General features: G+C 45.0%; 3 protein-coding genes and 1 non-coding gene across 9 annotated transcripts in view; 1 reads left to right on the forward strand and 3 right to left on the reverse strand.

Moving 5' to 3' along the window:
* The window catches only part of mbnl3 (muscleblind-like splicing regulator 3), an 85515-nt gene extending 82712 nt beyond the window's left edge, over nt 1–2803 (reverse strand). For all 6 annotated transcript variants that reach the window (XM_036969952.1, XM_036969953.1, XM_036969954.1 and 3 more), the window contains exon 1: nt 2373–2803. The gene's annotated coding sequence lies outside the window, so the exon portion shown is untranslated. The remainder of the gene's footprint in view (nt 1–2372) is intronic.
* Nucleotides 2804–3506: 703 nt separating this feature from the next.
* hs6st2 (heparan sulfate 6-O-sulfotransferase 2) lies at nt 3507–9975 on the reverse strand. Its single transcript, XM_036969678.1, is given in 5 exon segments — nt 3507–5244; nt 5247–5302; nt 6179–6749; nt 6752–6784; nt 9909–9975. Coding segments are annotated over 5 exon segments (1659 nt in total). The 3' UTR covers nt 3507–4312.
* Nucleotides 7407–7479, forward strand: trnaf-gaa. Its single transcript has one exon. It is a non-coding gene; the product is annotated as a tRNA-Phe (tRNA).
* Nucleotides 9976–10657: 682 nt separating the features above from the next.
* gpc4 (glypican 4) overlaps nt 10658–19833 on the reverse strand; it is a 62214-nt gene continuing 53038 nt past the window's right edge. Inside the window, exons 4-9 of the mRNA XM_021583465.2 lie at nt 18602–18767; nt 18141–18271; nt 17800–17946; nt 17543–17667; nt 17165–17337; nt 10658–13033 (exon numbers count right to left, since the gene is read on the reverse strand). Coding sequence (XP_021439140.1) covers nt 12810–13033; nt 17165–17337; nt 17543–17667; nt 17800–17946; nt 18141–18271; nt 18602–18767 — 966 coding nt within the window. The 3' untranslated portion in view covers nt 10658–12809. The remainder of the gene's footprint in view (nt 13034–17164; nt 17338–17542; nt 17668–17799; nt 17947–18140; nt 18272–18601; nt 18768–19833) is intronic.

Here is a 19833-nt window from a genome sequence, read left to right on the forward strand (position 1 = left end):
GACAACCAGTATATTAATGTAATGTTCTGTTTATCGCATTCAAACCAAATGGCACCAGCCAGTATATGAATGTAATGTTCTGTTTATCTCATTCAAACCAAATGGCCGGGAACATCTAGCCCCCTAGGCCAGCACTATAAGGAACAACTTCTCCTACTAGTCCCCCAGGCCAGCACCATCTAGTCCCCCAGGCCAGCACCATCTAGTCCCCCAGGCCAGCACCATCTAGTCCCCCAGGCCAGGACCATCTAGTCCCCCAGGCCAGGACCATCTAGTCCTCCAGGCCAGCACCATCTAGTCCCCCAGGCCAGGACCATCTAGTCCCCCAGGCCAGGAACATCTAGTCTCCCAGGCCAGCACCATCTAGTCCCCCAGGCCGGAACCATCTAGTCCCCCAGGCCGGAACCATCTAGTCCCCCAGGCCGGAACCATCTAGTCCCCCAGGCCGGAACCATCTAGTCCCCCAGGCCAGAACCATCTAGTTCCCCAGGCCACATTATCATTCCAAAAAGTGTTCAAATAGGCATAGTGATTTGCAATTCGATAGACATATAAATTATGTAGTTCTTCAAAAGAGCGACATGCACTTCGATGAAGTGGCATTACAGGTCAACAAGTGGCGTCTTGTTGTTGCCACTAACAGACAAATAGTGTGCAACTGCAACCCGCAAATCGACCTGCATGTGGGCATAACGCCCCCTCAAGCATGGCATAACGCCCCCCCATTGGTTCCTGCATGAACGACCCCCTTCTAGTACGCCATCTTCATGCTTGTGTGACAATTCTGAATGTGGGTCAAAAGGGAAATAAAAGTGTTATCTGAGTTTGTTTCATCCCAGTCTGCTGTTACTAGCTAGCAGGAGGCGACACCGGTAGACAGTGTACTTCACTCCCGCCTGCCGAACACCTGCCCTCACCATCGTTAACAGAACTGCGGGAAAACAATGCCCGATAGGCGAGGGCAAAGGACACTGTCTACCAGTCGCTCCTGCCTCCCACTAGTACAGCAGGCGGAAGGGACACCTTGTGCTAGCTAACTTGCTAGTTAGCGAACCCATGTGCTAGCTTGCTAGTTAGCGACACCGTGTGCTAGTTAGTTAGCTAGCACACGGCATCGCCCCCACCTCCCGCCTGTTCTGTTCTGAATAAAACAGTGTCTGACAGGAGGGGGCGAAGTACACTGCCAATTGGTGTCTAGCTACTCCGGTACACAGCAGGTGGGAGGTGGGGGTAACACCGTGTGCTTGCTAGTTAGTTAGCTAGCACATGGTGTCGCACCTGCCTCCCGCCTGCTGTGTACCGTAGTCCTCCTTAAGACTAGTTGGCTAAGTTAGCACACAGTGTTCTTCGCTCTTGCCTGCCGAACACCTGCCCTCACTGTCGTTAACAGAACTGTGGGAAAACAGTGTCCGACAGGCGGGGGCAAAAGACACTAGCTATAGCTAGCTACCATTTTCGCCCCAGCCTCTTCTTCTACTGTGGGATTTATCGGCAGATGGCATCCAACGTTATGGTGCATTACCGCTATCTACTGTACTTAAGTGCCCCTGCCTATGTACTGGAGTCATATAGTTTATATAGTTTAAAAATGGACCAACAGACATATAAAGAGGGGTTCCTGCAGATGCAGGAACGCCCCAAATTACAGGCTGCAGTTGCACTCTTATCCTAATGGAGGCTAACTCCACATAGCTTGTTGGCCAAAACCTATGGGGAAATGAATTTTTTTTTTTTTTATAAACACCGAAAATAAGGTCTGTGGTAAACACAGGATTAGCAGAGTTTAAACAGAAAAAAAACTTTGTCTCCTAAACTTCTGTTAACCTCAGCCCTTATTTCGGCGTTTATCCCAAAACCCCATTCTTTCTCCATTAATTTCCCCCATAGGAATGGCTGAACGACCTGTACGAACCAGATGTTACTCATTTCCAGTTAAACTGGCGAGCTCTTCAACATATCCGCATTAGAAATGGTTGTGGGATTTGCTTCCTGTATTACCGACGCGACAGAATCGATAACTGTGGCATACTGTGAGTGTCTTGAAGAGCGACAGCCCTGAAAATGATTCTGTTGGTAGCCTAAATGCATCACCATATGGACTAGGCCTAAAATAATGTCAGACGTGAAATGTTATGACATCATCACTCTGTATTCTATGCGTAACCTCGCCTACTATTGCTATTGTAAACTACCCAACAACAGGCAAAGAGACAGTTTATTCAAATGTTGGCTATCCATGTGATACATATTTACTAACTTCCAATAGATGTGTTGTTACAAGCTTATTTACACGAACCAACATGCGCAATTAGTAAGGCAAAGACGCCAGGTGAAAGTCAACTGCGACAGCAGTCAAGCATTAGTGTTCTTACCTGTGCACGCTCGGTAGGTCTGATAAATAGCCTAATCCTGTCTTCAACACGTTGTCTTCTTACTTATTACAGCATGCTAAATAAATGTTCATGATACGATAATTATTTTACCAATTCTGAATACGCCGTACTTAGAACGAATGTTAATAGTGCTGGAAAAATCTAATCACTTACATTTATGATAACAGTTTAAAAAACGATACGTCGTGCATTTATCCCAAAATATTATGCGGGGAAACAAAACGATGAAGCGGCGTGAAGTGAAATGTCGCAACTTGGTAGCTGGCTAAATAAAAAGCAAGAGACAAGCTAGACCAGAGGAGGGCGAGGTAAAAATCGAGGGAGGGCAAAAGCAGAAGGGAGGAGTTCAGGAGAAAAGTGTTGTTTGGTATTACGCATTGCCGAAGAGCCGTGCATTGCCTCCATTTTAGGGGAATCCCATTAAGCTGTGTTATCCGCGGCAAGAGGGCGGTAACTGGATGGGTCACTTCAGGTTCTGTCTCTACCCTTTATATTTTGGTAAACCTACTTTACCGAATGTCATGGTCCACAATCTCAGGTATACAGCTTCATGTCCTAAATGGTATTACAGGGTAGCCACCGTCATAACAGCCTCTATTACAGATCACAATATTCTTTCATTTATGATAATGACTCACCTGTAAAAATGTGTCAGACACAACTAGGGTTAAACCTACCTGTAAATCTAGTACCTATGTATGCTGCAGGTAGAGGAGCACTGTGGATCATTGGTGTGCTGTTATTGTAGCATGTGCAACATTCAGATTTATATCCAATCACTCCTATGCACAATTATAAAGTAATACACCCAAAGTATAATTTACACAGAAAGGGGTGATCATTTAGACTAGACCAGATTCACCAGAAAACTAGAGATGACATTTTCAGTGGAGACAGTTGTGGTGACACAGATTTGGCACCACCTGCTGGAGCAACAGAGAGAGGGGGAGGAAGGGACAGCACTGGATTATAATGAATGAAGGTCCAATCGTGACCTGGCTGGCAACGACACATTTGTACCAACCAGACCGGTGTGTAGGCTACATGTGTAGTAAGGATGTGGACATACCAACACACTCTACCTGGTGTATCAGTTACAAGACACGACACCAGTTCATATTTTTTCTTTTATATACAAAAGAGGAGACAAGGACAGCACAAAAATAAGTGAGTATACTGTGCTACTGATTGAGGTCATTATTACAATCTCATTTAGTGAGACTTTTTTCTTTTCTTCTTCGGTCACAAGTCTTTCTCAGTGGTTTGTCATCTGACAAATCATTCAACAGCTTTACCTACATAATTCACAACAAAATGGTGGTATAATATGAATACAAAAACAGCAAGGGGAAAACAAATAGCTTATTCTCTTTGAAACAAAATCCATTACAAAAATGTGCTTAGAAAATCAATATCAAAATGACTATCAGGGAAAATATTGTTTTCCCCCTGGTATATAACCAACAGTTCTGCACGAGAACCGTAAAGGTGTCATCAGAAGGCTTGGGCGATTGAGAGGTGCATGGTATTGGTAGTCACCCTGTCCCAATTGGTACTCTATTCTCTATGTAGTGCACAGCTTTTGACCGGGGTTCTAGTTAAAAGTGCACTATATTAGGGAATAGGGTGCCAATTGTGACGAGCCCTGGATTTTCTCTATGAAATGTCATGACCACAATGTGGGTTAGTGAAGTACACAAAAACAAATGACATTGAAGGGAAATAAGCACGTTTTGCTAAATGGAAAACTGTCCATGGACTAAAGGTTCGGATGCAGGCTAAAGGGAGCTGTACGCTGTTAGTGGAGAGTTTTGACAATGTGTGTATCCCATATCTCCTTGTTCCCGAAGTGTGCATTTGTTCACTACTACCCTCATATAGCATTGGATTGGTGTAGGCATGGTTAAAAACACCTTTTTCTAATACCAGTTATTTCCTTTCAAATCCATGGAGGGACGTGAAGAAGTGCACATTTGCAGGAAGCGCCCATAATGTCTGTATAGACGAGGCTCAACCCTTCCCTCTTTCTCCAACTTGGTCCTCTCACTACTACAGCCACTGTTCCACATTATCCATGTAGTCCTCAATGGTGCTGTTCTCCTCCAGACCCCACCAGTCTGGCAGCTGCACCTCAGCCTCAACAGGCTCTCCACCTCCCCTCTTCTGATGCTTCCTTTCTGGGGAGGGTGGTCGTAGGTGGGTGGTGATTGCCTCCCCAGCCTGGGTCTCTGTCCACTGGCGCTTATCGCTGGGCCACTCGGCCACCCCATCCCCAGCCTGGTTGACCCCAGCTTCCCTCTGAGCCTCCTCCTCTTCTGCTGCCTCCTCTCCCTGGCCTGTTTCCTCTCCTGCTCCCGGGCCACCTGGAAGCGATGGAGCAACAGGTCACGGGCATACTCGTACAGCTCCTCATCCCATTGGTTCAGATGGCGGACCTGGAGCTGCGTCTCAGGCACGAACTCTATGCTGGCTGCCCGCGTGCCGTTGAGCTGGGTGAAGAGGGAGATGAACGCCAGGCGGAAGATCCTCTCAAACAGGTACTGGGTTTCCCTCTGGTACTCTGTCAGGCCGAAGAAGGCCATGCCCCGCAGGTTCCACTTGGCGCTCTCTAATAACACAGCCCAGCGCTCGTCCTCGCTCATGGCCGAGACATTGTAGCAGCCCACCAGGCTGAGGTCTGCCAGCATGCGGACCTGCCGGTTGTTGGCCAGGTTGTAGGGGCAGTCCATGAACTCCTGCAGGGAGCAGCCGGACCAGTCATCCCCGGGGTAGTAGCTGGGCAGCTCGGCCAGCGTGGGGGCGCGCCCGTCACACACGTGCAGGGAGGCCTTCCAGGTGGCACCGCGCTGCACTCGCTCAGGTAGCACCACACCGGGTCACGCAGGATGGTGATGTAGTAGTAGTTCCGGCTGAAGAACAGCAGACAGATAGAATATAGAGACAGACAGACAGACCAGAGAGACAGACAGAACAGAACAGAGTGAACAGAGAACAGAGTGAACAGAGAGACAGAACAGAACAAAGAGAGAGACTGACCAGAGAGACACAGACAGACAGAACAGAGAGACACACAGACAGAACAGAGAGACACAGACAGAACAGAGAGAGACACAGACAGAACAGAGAGAGACACAGACAGAACAGAGAGAGACACAGACAGAACAGAGAGAGACACAGACAGAACAGAGAGAGACACAGACAGAACAAAGAGAGACAGACAGAACAGAGAGAGACAGACAGAACAGAGAGAGACAGACAGAACAGAGAGAGACAGACAGAACAGAGAGAGACAGACAGAACAGAGAGAGACAGACAGAACAGAGAGAGACAGACAGAACAGAGTGAACAGCGAGAAAGATACCTAGGTCAGTTAATTTGTCTTTAGACTTGTTTAGAATTCAGCACCTCTGTTATATAACTGTAATAACCAACACAATGGTCTCAATGAGTAAGTCACAAATGGCACCCTATTTCCTATAAAGTGACCTACTTTTGAACAGGGCCTCTGATCAAAAACAGTGCACTACAAATGGGAATAGGGGGTAATTTGGGACTCTGCAGCTCAAGATGAACAGAGAGCCACAGGGGAGGTGCTTGCTATTGACCCCGCTTAACCAGACCAGAATCCCCTTTCAACCCTAGAGAAGCATGGATGCATTTGTCTCTGATTGATCATACATAATACAATATGAGATGTGAATTCAATTTAGGAACAAGATACAGAACAAACTGAAATTGTTGTCCACAAGTAATTTCAAATCCAGTGCTCTGGGTGACACTCTTACCTGGGAACTGTAGGCTTCTTGGGGGGCTCGCGCGTGTTCATAAAATAACAGTTGGAGGCCAATGATCCTAGGTGCAACAGTTGGCAACAGTTGGTCAGCTCGGTCCAGTCCGCGTGAAGACCACAGCTCTAGCCAGTGGAGAACCGAGAGAAAAGCCACGTTTCCCTTTTACCTGGCCGGTAACAGGTGCATTTCTTTTGGCAAGCATGACACTCACAAGGCCTCTCGAGTTTAATATTACGTACTAAATGTCGACCAAATGTTGTGCCCCCTGTCTAATGAATGTGTAGGAAAACAATAACATCATCTCCCTGGATATTGAAGTCTACGAGTCGACTGAGGTCTGCAGAAGTGAAATTGAAGCGGGGAACAAAACGGGCTAGGGCACAGTCCTCAGCGACGTATGTGTCCTGTCCACTGAGACCAATGTCGTTTCCCTGGGACCCGATGGCATTGCTGCCCGAGTTGGAGGCCAATGATCCTAGGTGCAACAGTTGGCAATCGGAGCTAGGACAAAGGTACTGAAGCACAATAACGCCAAAGAGCAAGATTATCACCAGGGCCGGTGGTGGTTGGTGGACCTTTCATCCATCTTCCCGAGAGAAACTAAACCACATTACTCAAGCAGTCTGACCCACTGGGCCCTGCCTCGGTTGGAGACAAACACTGCTTTCTAGCTTTATTGCTTTCACTTCGTTAACTTACCAAAAACAATGGCCAGCTATGGCTGGCTAGCGGAACAAGTAGCCAGGCTAAGCTAGCCACACAACATTCGCATACAAACAGAGAGGGCTTTTGATGTTTCACGAAATAATTATGTTACAGACGTGATAACATTTACCTCTCACAGAAGTCTGCTTGTATGTCACGAAAACATTACAGATTTTGTGTTTCCCACCAAGAATTAGGTGCTTATAGCCAGCCCCCTTCCATCACCATGTTCCCGATCCCTAAACTTTCTTCCCAGAATCCCCTGCGTTGGCTGGGGCTCGTGAAATGACTCCATTCACATACATGGGCGGAGGTTCTCTGATGTGAGCCAATCAATGACTGTATATATTGGCCAATCCATAAATATGTATCTGTACCATGCTGCCCAGATTTGATATTGTGATTTTATTACTTTGTAGATGCATACAACACCCCCATGTCAAAGTTTCTAGAACTATACACAGGAGTTATCTTAACTCCTAGGTAGATAGCGCTTTCCCGTGAACCTCGATGTACCGCCGAAATAGCTCAGTTGGGAGAGCGTTAGACTGAAGATCTAAAGGTCCCTGGTTCGATCCCGGGTTTCGGCAGGTTTATACATTTTGAATGAATTTGAAGAATGCAGTGCCCGCATACCATTGGGATAATCTATGTGCCACGGGTTGAGAACCAAATACTAAAATAAAATATTTGATAGTCAACGTGTTTCCTTTTTCTATACAATGAATGCCTACTGATGTTGGAAGGTTACGGTAAGCACCACAGCTTCTCAGAACTTTCCAGAGGAATTATCTACTCTCTTTGTGAAGGAGTAGAGACAATACCTGTAGTCTCTAAACACAGAAAGGCATGTGCATTATTGAATACTCATAAAAAGTCTAATGGGTTTAATTTGAATCCTACAGACAAAGAACCACACACGGTGTACAAAACAATTAAGAACACCAGCTATTTCCATGATATAGACTGACCATGTGAATCCAGGTTAAAGCTATGATTCCATTGATGTCACTTGTTCAGGTTAAAGGATTAAGCCTTGAGACATAGATTGTGTAATGTGTGCCAGTCAGAGGGTGAATGGGCAAGATAAAATATTTAAGTGCCTTTGAACATGGTATAGGTAGGTGCCAGCCGCACCAGTTTGTGTCAAGAACTGTAACACTGCTGGGTTTTTCAGGCTTAACAGTTTCCCATGTGTATGAAGAATGGTCCACAACCCAAAGGACATCCAGCCAATTTGACACAACTGTGGGAAGCGTTGGCGTCAACATGGGGGGAGACACAATATCTGCATTTTTCAGAGAGCATATGCTTCTTCGTTGCAAAGGTTCATTTGTTGAAATGCATATCTTTAAAAGGTAATGTTTCATCTTTAGGGTAAACCTAACTAGTATTTAGAGGGTCATTATGTAAATGTCAGAAATTCAGAATATACATTTAGAGGACCATCATGTAAATGTCAGAAATTCAGAATATAAACCATTCAAGACCATTTAAATATCTGCAGTCTTTATTTCAACAAGACTAGGAAGACACCTTTTCTTTTACAATTTAGCATCTATCTCATCTTGTTTTTCTCATAACATTTAGGAGATACTCAGAAGTAAAAACATGGATTGTTATGGCCTCTTTCAGAGACATCTAAAATGGCTGCTCATTTACATATTACTTTGTCACTCATATGAATCCCAAATGACACCCTATTCCCCATGTAGTGCACTATTTTGACCAGGGGAATAGTGTGTCCCAAACTCCTCAGTCCTCAAAGATGACGACGCCATGCTGTTCTGGTGGGCCGAAGACCGATGGGGTGTGCCGTCATATAGAGTGGCTTGCAAAAGTATTCACACCCCTTGGCATTTTTCCTATTTTGTTGCCTTACAACCTAGAATTAAAATGTATTTTGGGGGGGGGGGTTGTATCATTTGATTTACACAACATGCCAACCACTTTGAAGATGCAAAATATTTTTTATTGTGAAACGAACAACAAATAAGACAAAAAAACTAGAGCGTGCATAACTATTCACCCCCCCCCCCCCAAAGTCAATACTTTGTAGACCCATCTTTTGAAGCAATTACAGCTGCACGTTTCTTGGGGTATGTCTCTCTATAAGCTTGGCACATCTAGCCACTCAGATTTTGCCCATTATTCAAGGCAAAACTGCTCCAGCTCATTCAAGTTGGATGGGTTCTGCTGGTGTACAGCAATCTTTAAGTCATACCACAGCTTCTCAATTGGATTGAGGTCTGGGCTTTGACTAGGCCATTCCAAGACATTTAAATGATTCCCCTTAAACCACTCGAGTGTTGCTTTAGCAGTATAATTAGGGTCACTGTCCTGCTGGAAGGTGAATCTCCGTCCCAGTCTCAAATCTCTGGAAATAGGTTTCCCTCAAGAATTTCCCTGTATTTAGCGCCTTCCATCATTCCTTCAATTCTGACCAGTTTCCCAGTCCCCGCCGATGAAAAACATACCCATGGCATGCCACCACCATGCTTCACTGTGGGGATGGTGTTCTCGAGTGATGAGAGGTGTTGGGTTTGTGCCAGACATAGCGTTTCCCTTGATGGCCAAAAAGCTACATTTTTTGTCTAATCTGACCAGAGTAGCTTCTTCAATATGCTTGGAGAGTCCCCCACATGCCTTTTGGCGATTGGAGAGTCCCCCACATGCCTTTTGGCGAACCCCAAACGTGTTTGCTTATTTTGTTTTTTTCTGGCCACTCTTCCGTAAAGGCCAGCTCTGTGGAGTGTATGGCTTAAAGTGGTCATATGGACAGATACTCCAATCTCTACTGTGGAGCTTTGCAGCTCCTTCAGGGTTCTCTTTGGTCTCTTTGTTGCCTCTGATTCCTTGCCTGGTCCATGAGTTTTGGTGGACGGCCCTCTCTTGGCAGGTTTATTATGGTGCCATATTCTTTACATTTTTAATAATGGATTTAATGGTGCGCTGTTCAAAGTTTTTTATATATATTTTATAACCCAACCCTGTACTTCTCCACAACTTTGTCCCTAACCTGTTTGGTGAGCTCCTTGGTCTTCATGGTGACGCTTGCACAGGTGGTGTTGCAGACTCTGGGGCATTTCGGTGTGTTTATCTGTTTATTAAGTGTTTATCTGAGATCATGTGACAGTTAAATAAAGTCCACCTGTGTGCAAACTAATTATGTGACTTCTGAAGGTAATTGGTTACACCAGAGCTTATTTAGAGGCTTTGTAGCAAAGGGGGTGAATACAAAAGCACCACTTTTCCTTTTTTTATTTTATATAATCTTTTTTAAACAAGTTACTCTTTTCATTTCACTTCACCAATTTGGACTATTTTGTGTATGTATTACATGAAATCTAAATAAAAAACCATTTAAATTACAGGTTGTAATGCAACAAAATAGGAAAAACGCCAAGGCGGATGAATACTTTTGCAAGGCACTGTATCCATCTCCTCAACTATCAGGCTGTGTCTGAAATGACACCCCATTCCCTACATAATGCACTTCTTTTGACCAGGGCCCACAGTGCACTGTTAAGAATAGGGTGCCATTTCAGACACACCTGAGGTTGTTCCATGGATCATAAACAAGGAGAACGCCTATGGTACTATAAGCTAGACAAACACACCTGCTGCCGTGCCTACAGGAAGTTCTGCAGCCATGGCCCTCAAGCAGACATTTGCATTACTGTCCCACATTTACCATTTGAGATTGAAAAAAATAATTTGATGACAGAAACATTATTAAAAGACTGCAAGTTGAGTGTGGAAGGGCAGTATAGATATTTCCTCTGCAAAGGCTGCATAGATGTTTTGGCTGCATGTCATCACAATGTCCTGTCCTCAATCCCCAAATGTCCTCAGGCATTCCTTCCAAGTCCTGGCGGCCGGCCAGGCGTAATCCTTGGGCGCATTAGAGGTTTAGTGCAGAAATGTGTCCAGCACCATGGGGGCACAAGAGGCACAAAAGGTATTGAGCGAACAGCCGTGTCCAGGCATCACCACCATACATCAGCCAATCACCTTAGAAGACTTGACAGACTGCAACATGAAAGTCTTTTTTTTTTTTTCTTAACAGAATTCAAATGTAAAATAGGAAATATGAAACCAATACCTTCGGTTAATTTGTAAAATTATGAATATCTTTTCATCTACACAATATATCAATACATTCTGAGTACTGTATTTTTTGAATGCATGTTTGTAAATGCTTTAAAATAAACATGCAATTAAATAATTTACTGTACAAAAGCAACTAGTGGATAATGTGAGGTGAAACTTTTAGGTGATGTGAATTCAAACATATTGTACTTGTCAGTTGTCCAATTCAACACAAACTCAGGTACACCGTTGTGTCTAGAGAGACAGGAAAGTACTTCTGCTGTCAATGGATACAATTGATTGATTTGAGAATTCCCAGAAATCAAAATGTTCATGACCATTAAGTAGTTACTAACATACCAAGGTTTCATTTTCCATGCAAGAGAGAATATATCAACTTCAGTTGCAAACAGTTGAAATGATTAGTTGCAAACAGTTGAAATGTTTGTATGCAAAGGAGGGACACGTCAGACAGATTAATGAAAGTAGAGGTAAATGTCTGTATGGGGTGCAAACAAGCACCCCAAAACAATCTGTGCACACAGACCACCAGCTCCTACAACTAACAATATAATTCATTGTAGTACCTAATACATATCTTTATTACAAAACATGTGAACACTACCTCCACGTAAAACCCTGTGTTCCTATTTGATCATACTCAGGCTCCACGTTTCCCTCATCTCCAATTCAATTCACAGTCACTTGCATCTCTGTTTCTCTTTTCTGCTATATCTAAAAGATGTTGAACATACAAGCCACTCCCTGCCAAGATCTCATTTTTTCATGTCAGACTGACTGTGCAGAGTCACTGCCCCAGGACACCCGTCAGCTCTGCCTTCTATAGGGGGAATGCCAGGGAGAGGGAGCCCCTCCTGTCAAGTCTCCAGCATTCCCTTGTAACCTATATCAAGACTACCCCCAAACATCCAACAGCTAGTTTATAATGATGTTTCAGAGAACACATGCGGTATGATCTCAGGGGACTGGCTTAGAGTGTAGTTTAGGGTGTGATGGATACACTCCTGGGTACACAGAAACCCAGAGAACCCCTCACCAGCTACTTCCATCTCCTACCAAACAATCAGCCCTGTAACTCCTCTCAGTGTTTTCCCACAGAGCTACCAGTCTCTTGTACTTTCAGCTGTGTGAGCCAGTCTGAAGCTTCAATATGTGACCAAGATTTCCATTTCAATGTTGTTTTCGTACACATTCATCCCTGGCCAGCCTGACGATACGGCCACTATATATTTAAAAAGAAAAGGAAGCACACTCATACAAACCAGAAACATTGGCAAACATTGTTCCTTAGTTGCGCTCTTGATAAGGGAAATGTATTTGTGAATAGAGAGCATATTGTTAAAATGAAAAGCACTCAGACACACTACAAAACACACGCACGCACACACACACACACACAATCCCGGGTTCCAATTGAGATATCCGTAAGACACTAACACTCACTTGAACAACAACTAAAATGTGAATAATAGGCTAAAATGGTAGAACTGAAAACACTGTCGGTGATGTGGCGGTGGAGATCCTAGCTTCAAGGGACTAATCAGTTAATCAGGACAAAATGCTAATAAAAAGAAAAAAAAAGTGAACATTTTGGAAGAAAATCGTATCGCTGTACACTTGATGTCCATTTTTATAAAAATTAAAAGTGAAGTTATTATAATATTAATAACTCCAGAGCCCCCCCCCCCCCCCCCCTCCCAAAAGATGGCGGGCAGACAAAGGTCCTGAAGGCAGTCTTTTTTAAAGTATCTGACAGTTTTTCCCCCCTTCTCTCTGGCGCTCTCTCCCTTTCCTTCCCTTGACAGTTTTATCTCCAGTGGGGGGCGAGCAGGGCCAGGACAAGCGCACCGAGTGCCAGTGCCATGCTCCCGTGTGCCACACGGACTCCGCCACTCGTGTCCTGGTGCACCACCTTGACTACGCGGGGGTTGATGGGGGTGGCCGTGGTGGAGAAGTAGATGTCCCGGTCCACCTCACAGGACGGAGAGTCACAGCCGCTGCCACTCTCCTCTCCTCCGCTACCGTCCTCATCTGGAACAGAGAGAGAGAGAGAAGGTTGATGAAGGCCATGAACTCAGGACTAGAAACAGCATTCAAGGATGAAAAGAGGAGTGATCAAGTCTGTTGTAACATTTTGAATGGTAACACCAAATTTGTGGTCCTCTCTAGCTCAGTTGGTAGAGTATCGCGCTTGCAATGCCAAGATAGTGGGTTTGATTTCCGGGGCGACGTAAAAGCTTTACGCACGCATGACTAAGTCCCTTTGGATAAAAAAAAAAAAGTGTCTAAATGTCATTGAAGGTTCCTTCTCTCACAGGGAGGCATTAGTCATCCAAGGTTCCTTCTCACAGTGAGGCATTCGTAGGCCAACTGAATACATTATCTGGCCTAGATATTCTTCTCATCTATAGACAGGTGGGGTGTTTACCATCAAAACCACTGGGTGTGCACTACGCAACTAGGAGGTAAAACAGACTGGGTGGGCTTACAATCAAAGGATTATTGCCAACTTGTGTAAGCTTAGTCTGCAAATGTTTATTGAAAACATAAATACATTTGCCCAGTAAGCACCAACATAGTGTCTTAATAGGGCGTTGGGTCAACACGGGCCAGAACAGCTTTAATGCACCTCGTCATAGATTCTACAAGTGTCTGGAACTCTATTGGAGGAATGCGATACCATTCTTCCACAAGAAATTCCATCATTTGGTGTTTTGTTGATGGTAGTGTAAAACGCTCTCTCGGGCACCGCTCCAGAATCTCCCATAAGTGTTGAATAGGGTTGGTATCTGGTGATAGACAGCCATGGCATTTGGTTTACATCACTGTTGATCAGTCTTCGTCACTGAAGCTCCTGCTAAACGTGCCCCAACAATCACCCCTCTTTCAAAGTCACAGATCTCTCCATCCAGACATGGTAGCTAAAATTAATCGGCAATTGGGCCTGCCCAACATTTTTATACATGAACCTAAGCATAGTGGAATGTTACTCCACACCAGTGTGGAAGCACCTGCTTTCAATATAATTTGAACCCTCATTTACTCAAGTGTTTCCTTTATTTGATCATTTACCTGTACATTGTTAGTTAGCTAGCTTGATAATTTTTGCCAAATTAGCATAGACGTGCTAATTAGCATAGATCAGCTAGCCATCTGATCGTTCAGAAGACAACACATAGCCTTTTACCTCAGTAGTGCATGCATTATTGTGGAGAGTTGTGGTTAACTTCTTATGGCTAGGGGCAGTATTGAGTAGCTTGGATAAATAAGGTGCCCAGAGTAAACTGCCTGCTACTCAGTCCCAGTTGCTAATATTTGGATAGAAAACACTTTGAAGTTTCTAAAACTGTTTGAATGATGTCTGAGTATAACAGAACTCATATGGCAGGCAAAAACCTGAGAAAAAAATCCAACCAGGAAGTGGGAAATCTGAGGTTGGTCGTTTTTCAACTCATTCCCTATTGAAGATAGTGGGATATTGGTCATGTTGCACTTCCTAAGGCTCCCACTAGATGTCAACAGTCTTTAGAACCTTGTTTGATGCTTCTACTGTGAAGTGGGGGCGAATGAGGTCTGCCAGAATGCCTTGAGCTTGTGACGCTCTTTCACGTGAGAGCGAGCTCTGTTCCATTGCTTTTCTACAGACAAAGGAATTCTCCAGTTGGAACATTATTGAAGATTTATGTTAAAAACATCCTAAAGATTGATTCTATACATCGTTTGACATGTTTCTACGGACTGTAACTGAACTTTGACATTTCGTCTGCGCCTAGTGAACACACTTCGTGAGTATGGATTTGTTTATCAAACGCGCTAACAAAAGGCGCTATTTGGACATAAATGATGGACATTATCGAACAAAAACATTTACTGTGGAACTGGGATTCCTCGGAGTGCATTCTTATGAAGATCAAAGGTAAGTGAATATTTATAATGTTACATCTGACTTCTGTTGACTGCACAATATGGCGAATATCTTTTTCGCTTGTTTGGGCTTTGAGCGCCGTACTCAGATTATTGCATGGTTTGCTTTTTCCGTAAAGCGTTTTTGAAATCTGACACAGCAGTTGGTTGCATTAAGGAGAAGTGTATCTAAAGTTCCATTTATGATGAGTATTTCTGTAAATTGATGTGGCTCTCTGCAAAATCACTGGATGTTTTTGGAACTACTGAACATAACGCGCCAATGTATACTGAGATTTTTGGATATATAAATACACTGCTCAAAAAAATAAAGGGAACACTAAAAGAACACATCCTAGATCTGAATGAATGAAATATTCTTATTAGTTGAATGTGCTGACAACAAAATCACACAAAAATTATCAATGGAAATCAAATTTATCAACCCATGGAGGTCTGGATTTGGAGTCACACTCAAATTTAAAGTGGAAAACTACACTACAGGCTGATCCAACTTTGATGTAATGTCCTTAAAACAAGTCAAAATGAGGCTCAGTAGTGTGTGTGGCCTCCACGTGCCTGTTTGACCTCCCTACATCGCCTGGGCATGCTCCTGATGAGGTGGTGGATGGTCTCCTGAGGGATCTCCTCCCAGACCTGGACTAAAGCATCCGCCAACTCCTGGACAGTCTGTGGTGCAACGTGGCATTGGTGGATGGAGCGAGACAAGATGTCCCAGATGTGCTCAATTGGATTCAGGTCTGGGGAAGGGGCGGGCCAGTCCATAGCATCAATGCCTTCCTTTTGCAGGAACTGCTGACACACTACAGCCACATGAAGTCTAGCATGGTCTTGCATTCGGAGGAAGCCAGGGCCAACCGCGCCAGCATATGGTCTCACAAGGGGTCTGAGGATCTCGGTACCTAATGGCAGTCAGGCTACCTCTGGCGAGCACATGGAGGGCTGTGCGGCCCCCCAAAGAAATGCCACCCCGGTCATGCTGGAGGATGTTGCAGGCAGCAGAACGTTCTCCACGGCGTCTCCAGACGCTGTCACGTCTGTCACATGTGCTCAGTGTGAACCTGCTTTCATCTGTGAAGAGCACAGGGCGCCAGTGGCGATTTGCCAATCTTGGTGTTCTCTGGCAAATGCCAAACGTCCTGCACGGTGTTGGGCTGTAAGCACAACCCCCACCTGTGGACGTCGGACCCTCATACCACCCTCATGGATGCTGTTTCTGACCGTTTGAGCAGACACATGCACATTTGTGGCCTGCTGGAGGTCATTTTGCAGGGCTCTGGCAGTGCTCCTCCTTGCACAAAGGCGGAGGTAGCTGTCCTGCTGCTGGGTTGTTGCCCTCCTACGGCCTCCTCCACGTCTCCTGATGTACTGGCCTGTCTCCTGGTAGCACCTCCATGCTCTGGACACTGCGCTGACAGACACAGCAAACCTTCTTGCCACAGCTCGCATTGATGTGCCATCCTGGATGAGCTGCACTACCTGAGCCACTTGTGTGGGTTGTAGACTCCGTCTCATGCTACCACTAGAGTGAAAGCACCGCCAGCATTCAAGTGACCAAAACATCAGCCAGGAAGCATAGGAACTGAGAAGTGGTCTGTAGTCACCACCTGCAGAACCATGCCTTTATTGGGGGTGTCTTGCTAATTGCCTATAATTTCCACCTGTTGTCTATTCCATTTGCACAACAGCATGTGAAATGTATTGCCAATCAGTGTTGCTTCCTAAGTGGACAGTTTGATTTCACAGAAGTGTGATTGACTTGGAGTTACATTGTGTTGTTTAAGTGTTCCCTTTATTTTTATGAGCAGTGTATGAACTTTTTCTAACAAAACATACATGTATTGTGTAACATGAAGTCCTACGAGTGTCATCTGATGAAGATCAAAGGTTAGTGATTAATTCGCTCTCCATTTCTGACTTGTGACTCCTCTCTTTGGCTGGAAAAATGGCTGTGTTTCTCTGTGACTTGGCTCTGACCTAACAATCGTTTGTGGTGCTTTCGCCGTAAAGCCTATTTGAAATCGGACACTGTGGTGGGATTAACAAGAAGTGTAACTTTAAAGTGGTGTGAAATACTTGTATGTTTGAGGAATTTTTATTACGGGATTTGTTGTTTTGAATTTGGCCCCCTGCACTTTCACTGGCTGTTGTCATACCGATCCCGTTAGCAGGATCTCAGCCCTAAGAAGTTTTTAATAGGCCTCAGTCAGTTAATTTGTTAGGGTTTACCATCCTCACCTTGGTCGCTGGAGATGTCGTTGCCGCTGTGGGCGGCCTTCAGCCAGCTAGTCATTTCCTTTAACACTGCGATCTGACTGCGAATCACCAGGTCTGGCTTTGTGATGTCCACTTCCACATCTGGGTTGGACACCTGATTGGCCAATCCGTTGCCCATAACAACAGACTCGTACCTAGGGAAGAAGGGTGTGAGTGAATGGGGAGATCCTACAGGACACACTAATTTGTTCTGCAGCAACCTTACTTTATGCCTTTAGAGTGGCTCCATCCCTACATGCCCTAGTCAAAAGTAGTGCACTAAATAGGGAATAGGGTCCCATTTTGGACGCACTCAATGTTATTGGTGTCTGTGTCAAGGGAGTGACCTGGAAAACTAACCTGCTCTTTGCTGTTCCATTCCAACAGTCATCCCCTGACGTGATCCTCTCTCCAACACACACGGTCTCTGGCAGCGTGGACCAGAACTTCTTAGCATGCTTCAGCTTCTTCTTCACATCCGTTGTCTGGGTAGGAGGAAGCAGGCAAACAGAGATGATCACACATTTATACCATTTGAAAGACTTTGGACTTCTGCTTCTCACGTAAAAACTTGTTTTGAGGTTGCAGGTTGGGTCCGATGTCTGACAAAGACTTACCAGTCTGTCCAGGCTGGTTCCAGCAGCTGTGGTGGGCCGTGCATCGGGGCTGTAGGGACGGAAGCGACCGGTGAATCCTGTCTCCTTGACTGAGCGACGGGACCGGAAGCCTTTACCTGGCTGAGGCTGACCACACCCCTGAAACACCTGGAGAGGTGGAGAGTAGAGTCAGCGGCATGTACAGAGACAGACGGGTGGGGCAACGACAGACAAACAGGCAGGTGGGCAAGCGGGCGGTCGACCGGATGGGCTGCCAGACAAAGACGGGAGGGCTGCCAGACAGACGGGGGGCTGCCAGACGGAGACAGGGGAATGCAGAAAAAAGACAGGAAGTGACTCACCTTCTGTGACACCTGCATGCTGTTTTCTTGCATGTTCATGATGGCCTCAGAGATCTTGACGTCAATGGGATCCATGACAGACTCGAAGTTGAAGGGCCCCTCCAACCTCTCAGCCAGACTCAACATGGCATCTGAGAATAAGACAACTCAGTCACAATGAAAACAACCACACCCTAAGTAAATACTTCTGGGAATTAAATAAGCACTATAATCTTTGAGGCCTAGATTATTTCGGCCATTTTCACTATGGGGCGATTTGGCCTGTTTGTACCAGCAGGGGGAAGCACACAGCAGTGTCAGTGTTTTGAGCCTAAGAGGACTTAACAAGGCCCAGTAAAGCTGCCACACAGAGAGGGTAGCAGACACCAGAGGCACACCAGAGGTGCCCCAGTGGGGGACCGCGTGGCAGAAGACTAACACAGCATAGTAAACTGTTCCTTGTTGGATATGGAAGCCCTTACCCAGGAAGTTGTTCCACTCGGTGTCGAGATCAGCCTGGTTGGCCAGACAGCCACGCATCACATTGAGACAGAAGTTCTGACAAGGCTTGAGGGCAATCTGGCCAGAACAGTAGGGACAGTACATCATCTTCATGGCTGCCCGCACACAGCTAGGGGACGCATTGACCTGAGGGAGGAGGAAAGAGGGAGTAAGGAGTTAGTGACCAATGCATAGGAGTACAAAGTTAAATGAGGTGAATGAACTGATCCTTATCTTAAACCAACAGGCAGGACACTAAGACTATATACACAACATATCAAATTATCACTCAAATCCCACAATGTGATTTATAGTGAAAGTCCAATGTGCAGTATCTTATCATTAATGAGTCACTTCCAAAACTGCCATAAACCTCTCATGTCCTCTCTTCACACACACCTATCAACAAAACAGTACCATTATGAAATGTTCAACTCCCATTCAGACAGTGTCCCAAAAGCCATCTGCTTTCCACAGAGGTTAGAAAACACAGGAGGGTGAGGGAGAAATGTTCACCTGAACTCCCCACACCTGGTCAAACATTACAGGTTGTTATTCTGGGAACCAGATATGGGAATGTTTGTCTATTTAGGTGTTTAAACCAGCTGTTCAGTGCATGAGAACACTGGACCCAGGCTACAGATAACCACAGCCAGACCAGACCAAATCTCTACACAGGAGGCTTTAAGGGCACTTCATGTAACTTCTCAACATCCTCCCTGGTTCCTTTGTGACACAACCAACATATCCCATCACAGAGATGCTATAATGCAACTAATACACAGGGCCTTCAGAGAGTCTACATACGTATTACACATTCTGTTGATTTACAGCCTAAATTCAAAATGGATAACAGATTTTTCCTCTAACCCATTTACACACTATATACCATAATGACAAAGTGAAAAATTTTAGCCAATTTATTGAAAATGAAATTCGGAAATCTAAGTATCACACCCAATTCAATATTTTGTAGAAGCACCTTTGGCAGGGATTACACCTGTGAGTCTTTCTAGGTAAGACTAAGAGCTTTGCACACATGGATTATACAATATTTGTACAACATTTGTAAATGACCATTTCAAATTCTTCAAGCTCTCTCAAGTTGGTTGTTGATTATTGCTAGACAACCATTTTCAATTCTTGCCATAGATTTTGAAGCCAATATGTCAAAACTGTAACTAGCCAGTCAGGAACATTCCATGCCATCTTG

The sequence above is a fragment of the Oncorhynchus mykiss genome, chromosome 31, assembly GCF_013265735.2.
Source record: "Oncorhynchus mykiss isolate Arlee chromosome 31, USDA_OmykA_1.1, whole genome shotgun sequence".
In the NCBI taxonomy this organism is placed as follows: Eukaryota; Metazoa; Chordata; class Actinopteri; order Salmoniformes; family Salmonidae; genus Oncorhynchus; species Oncorhynchus mykiss.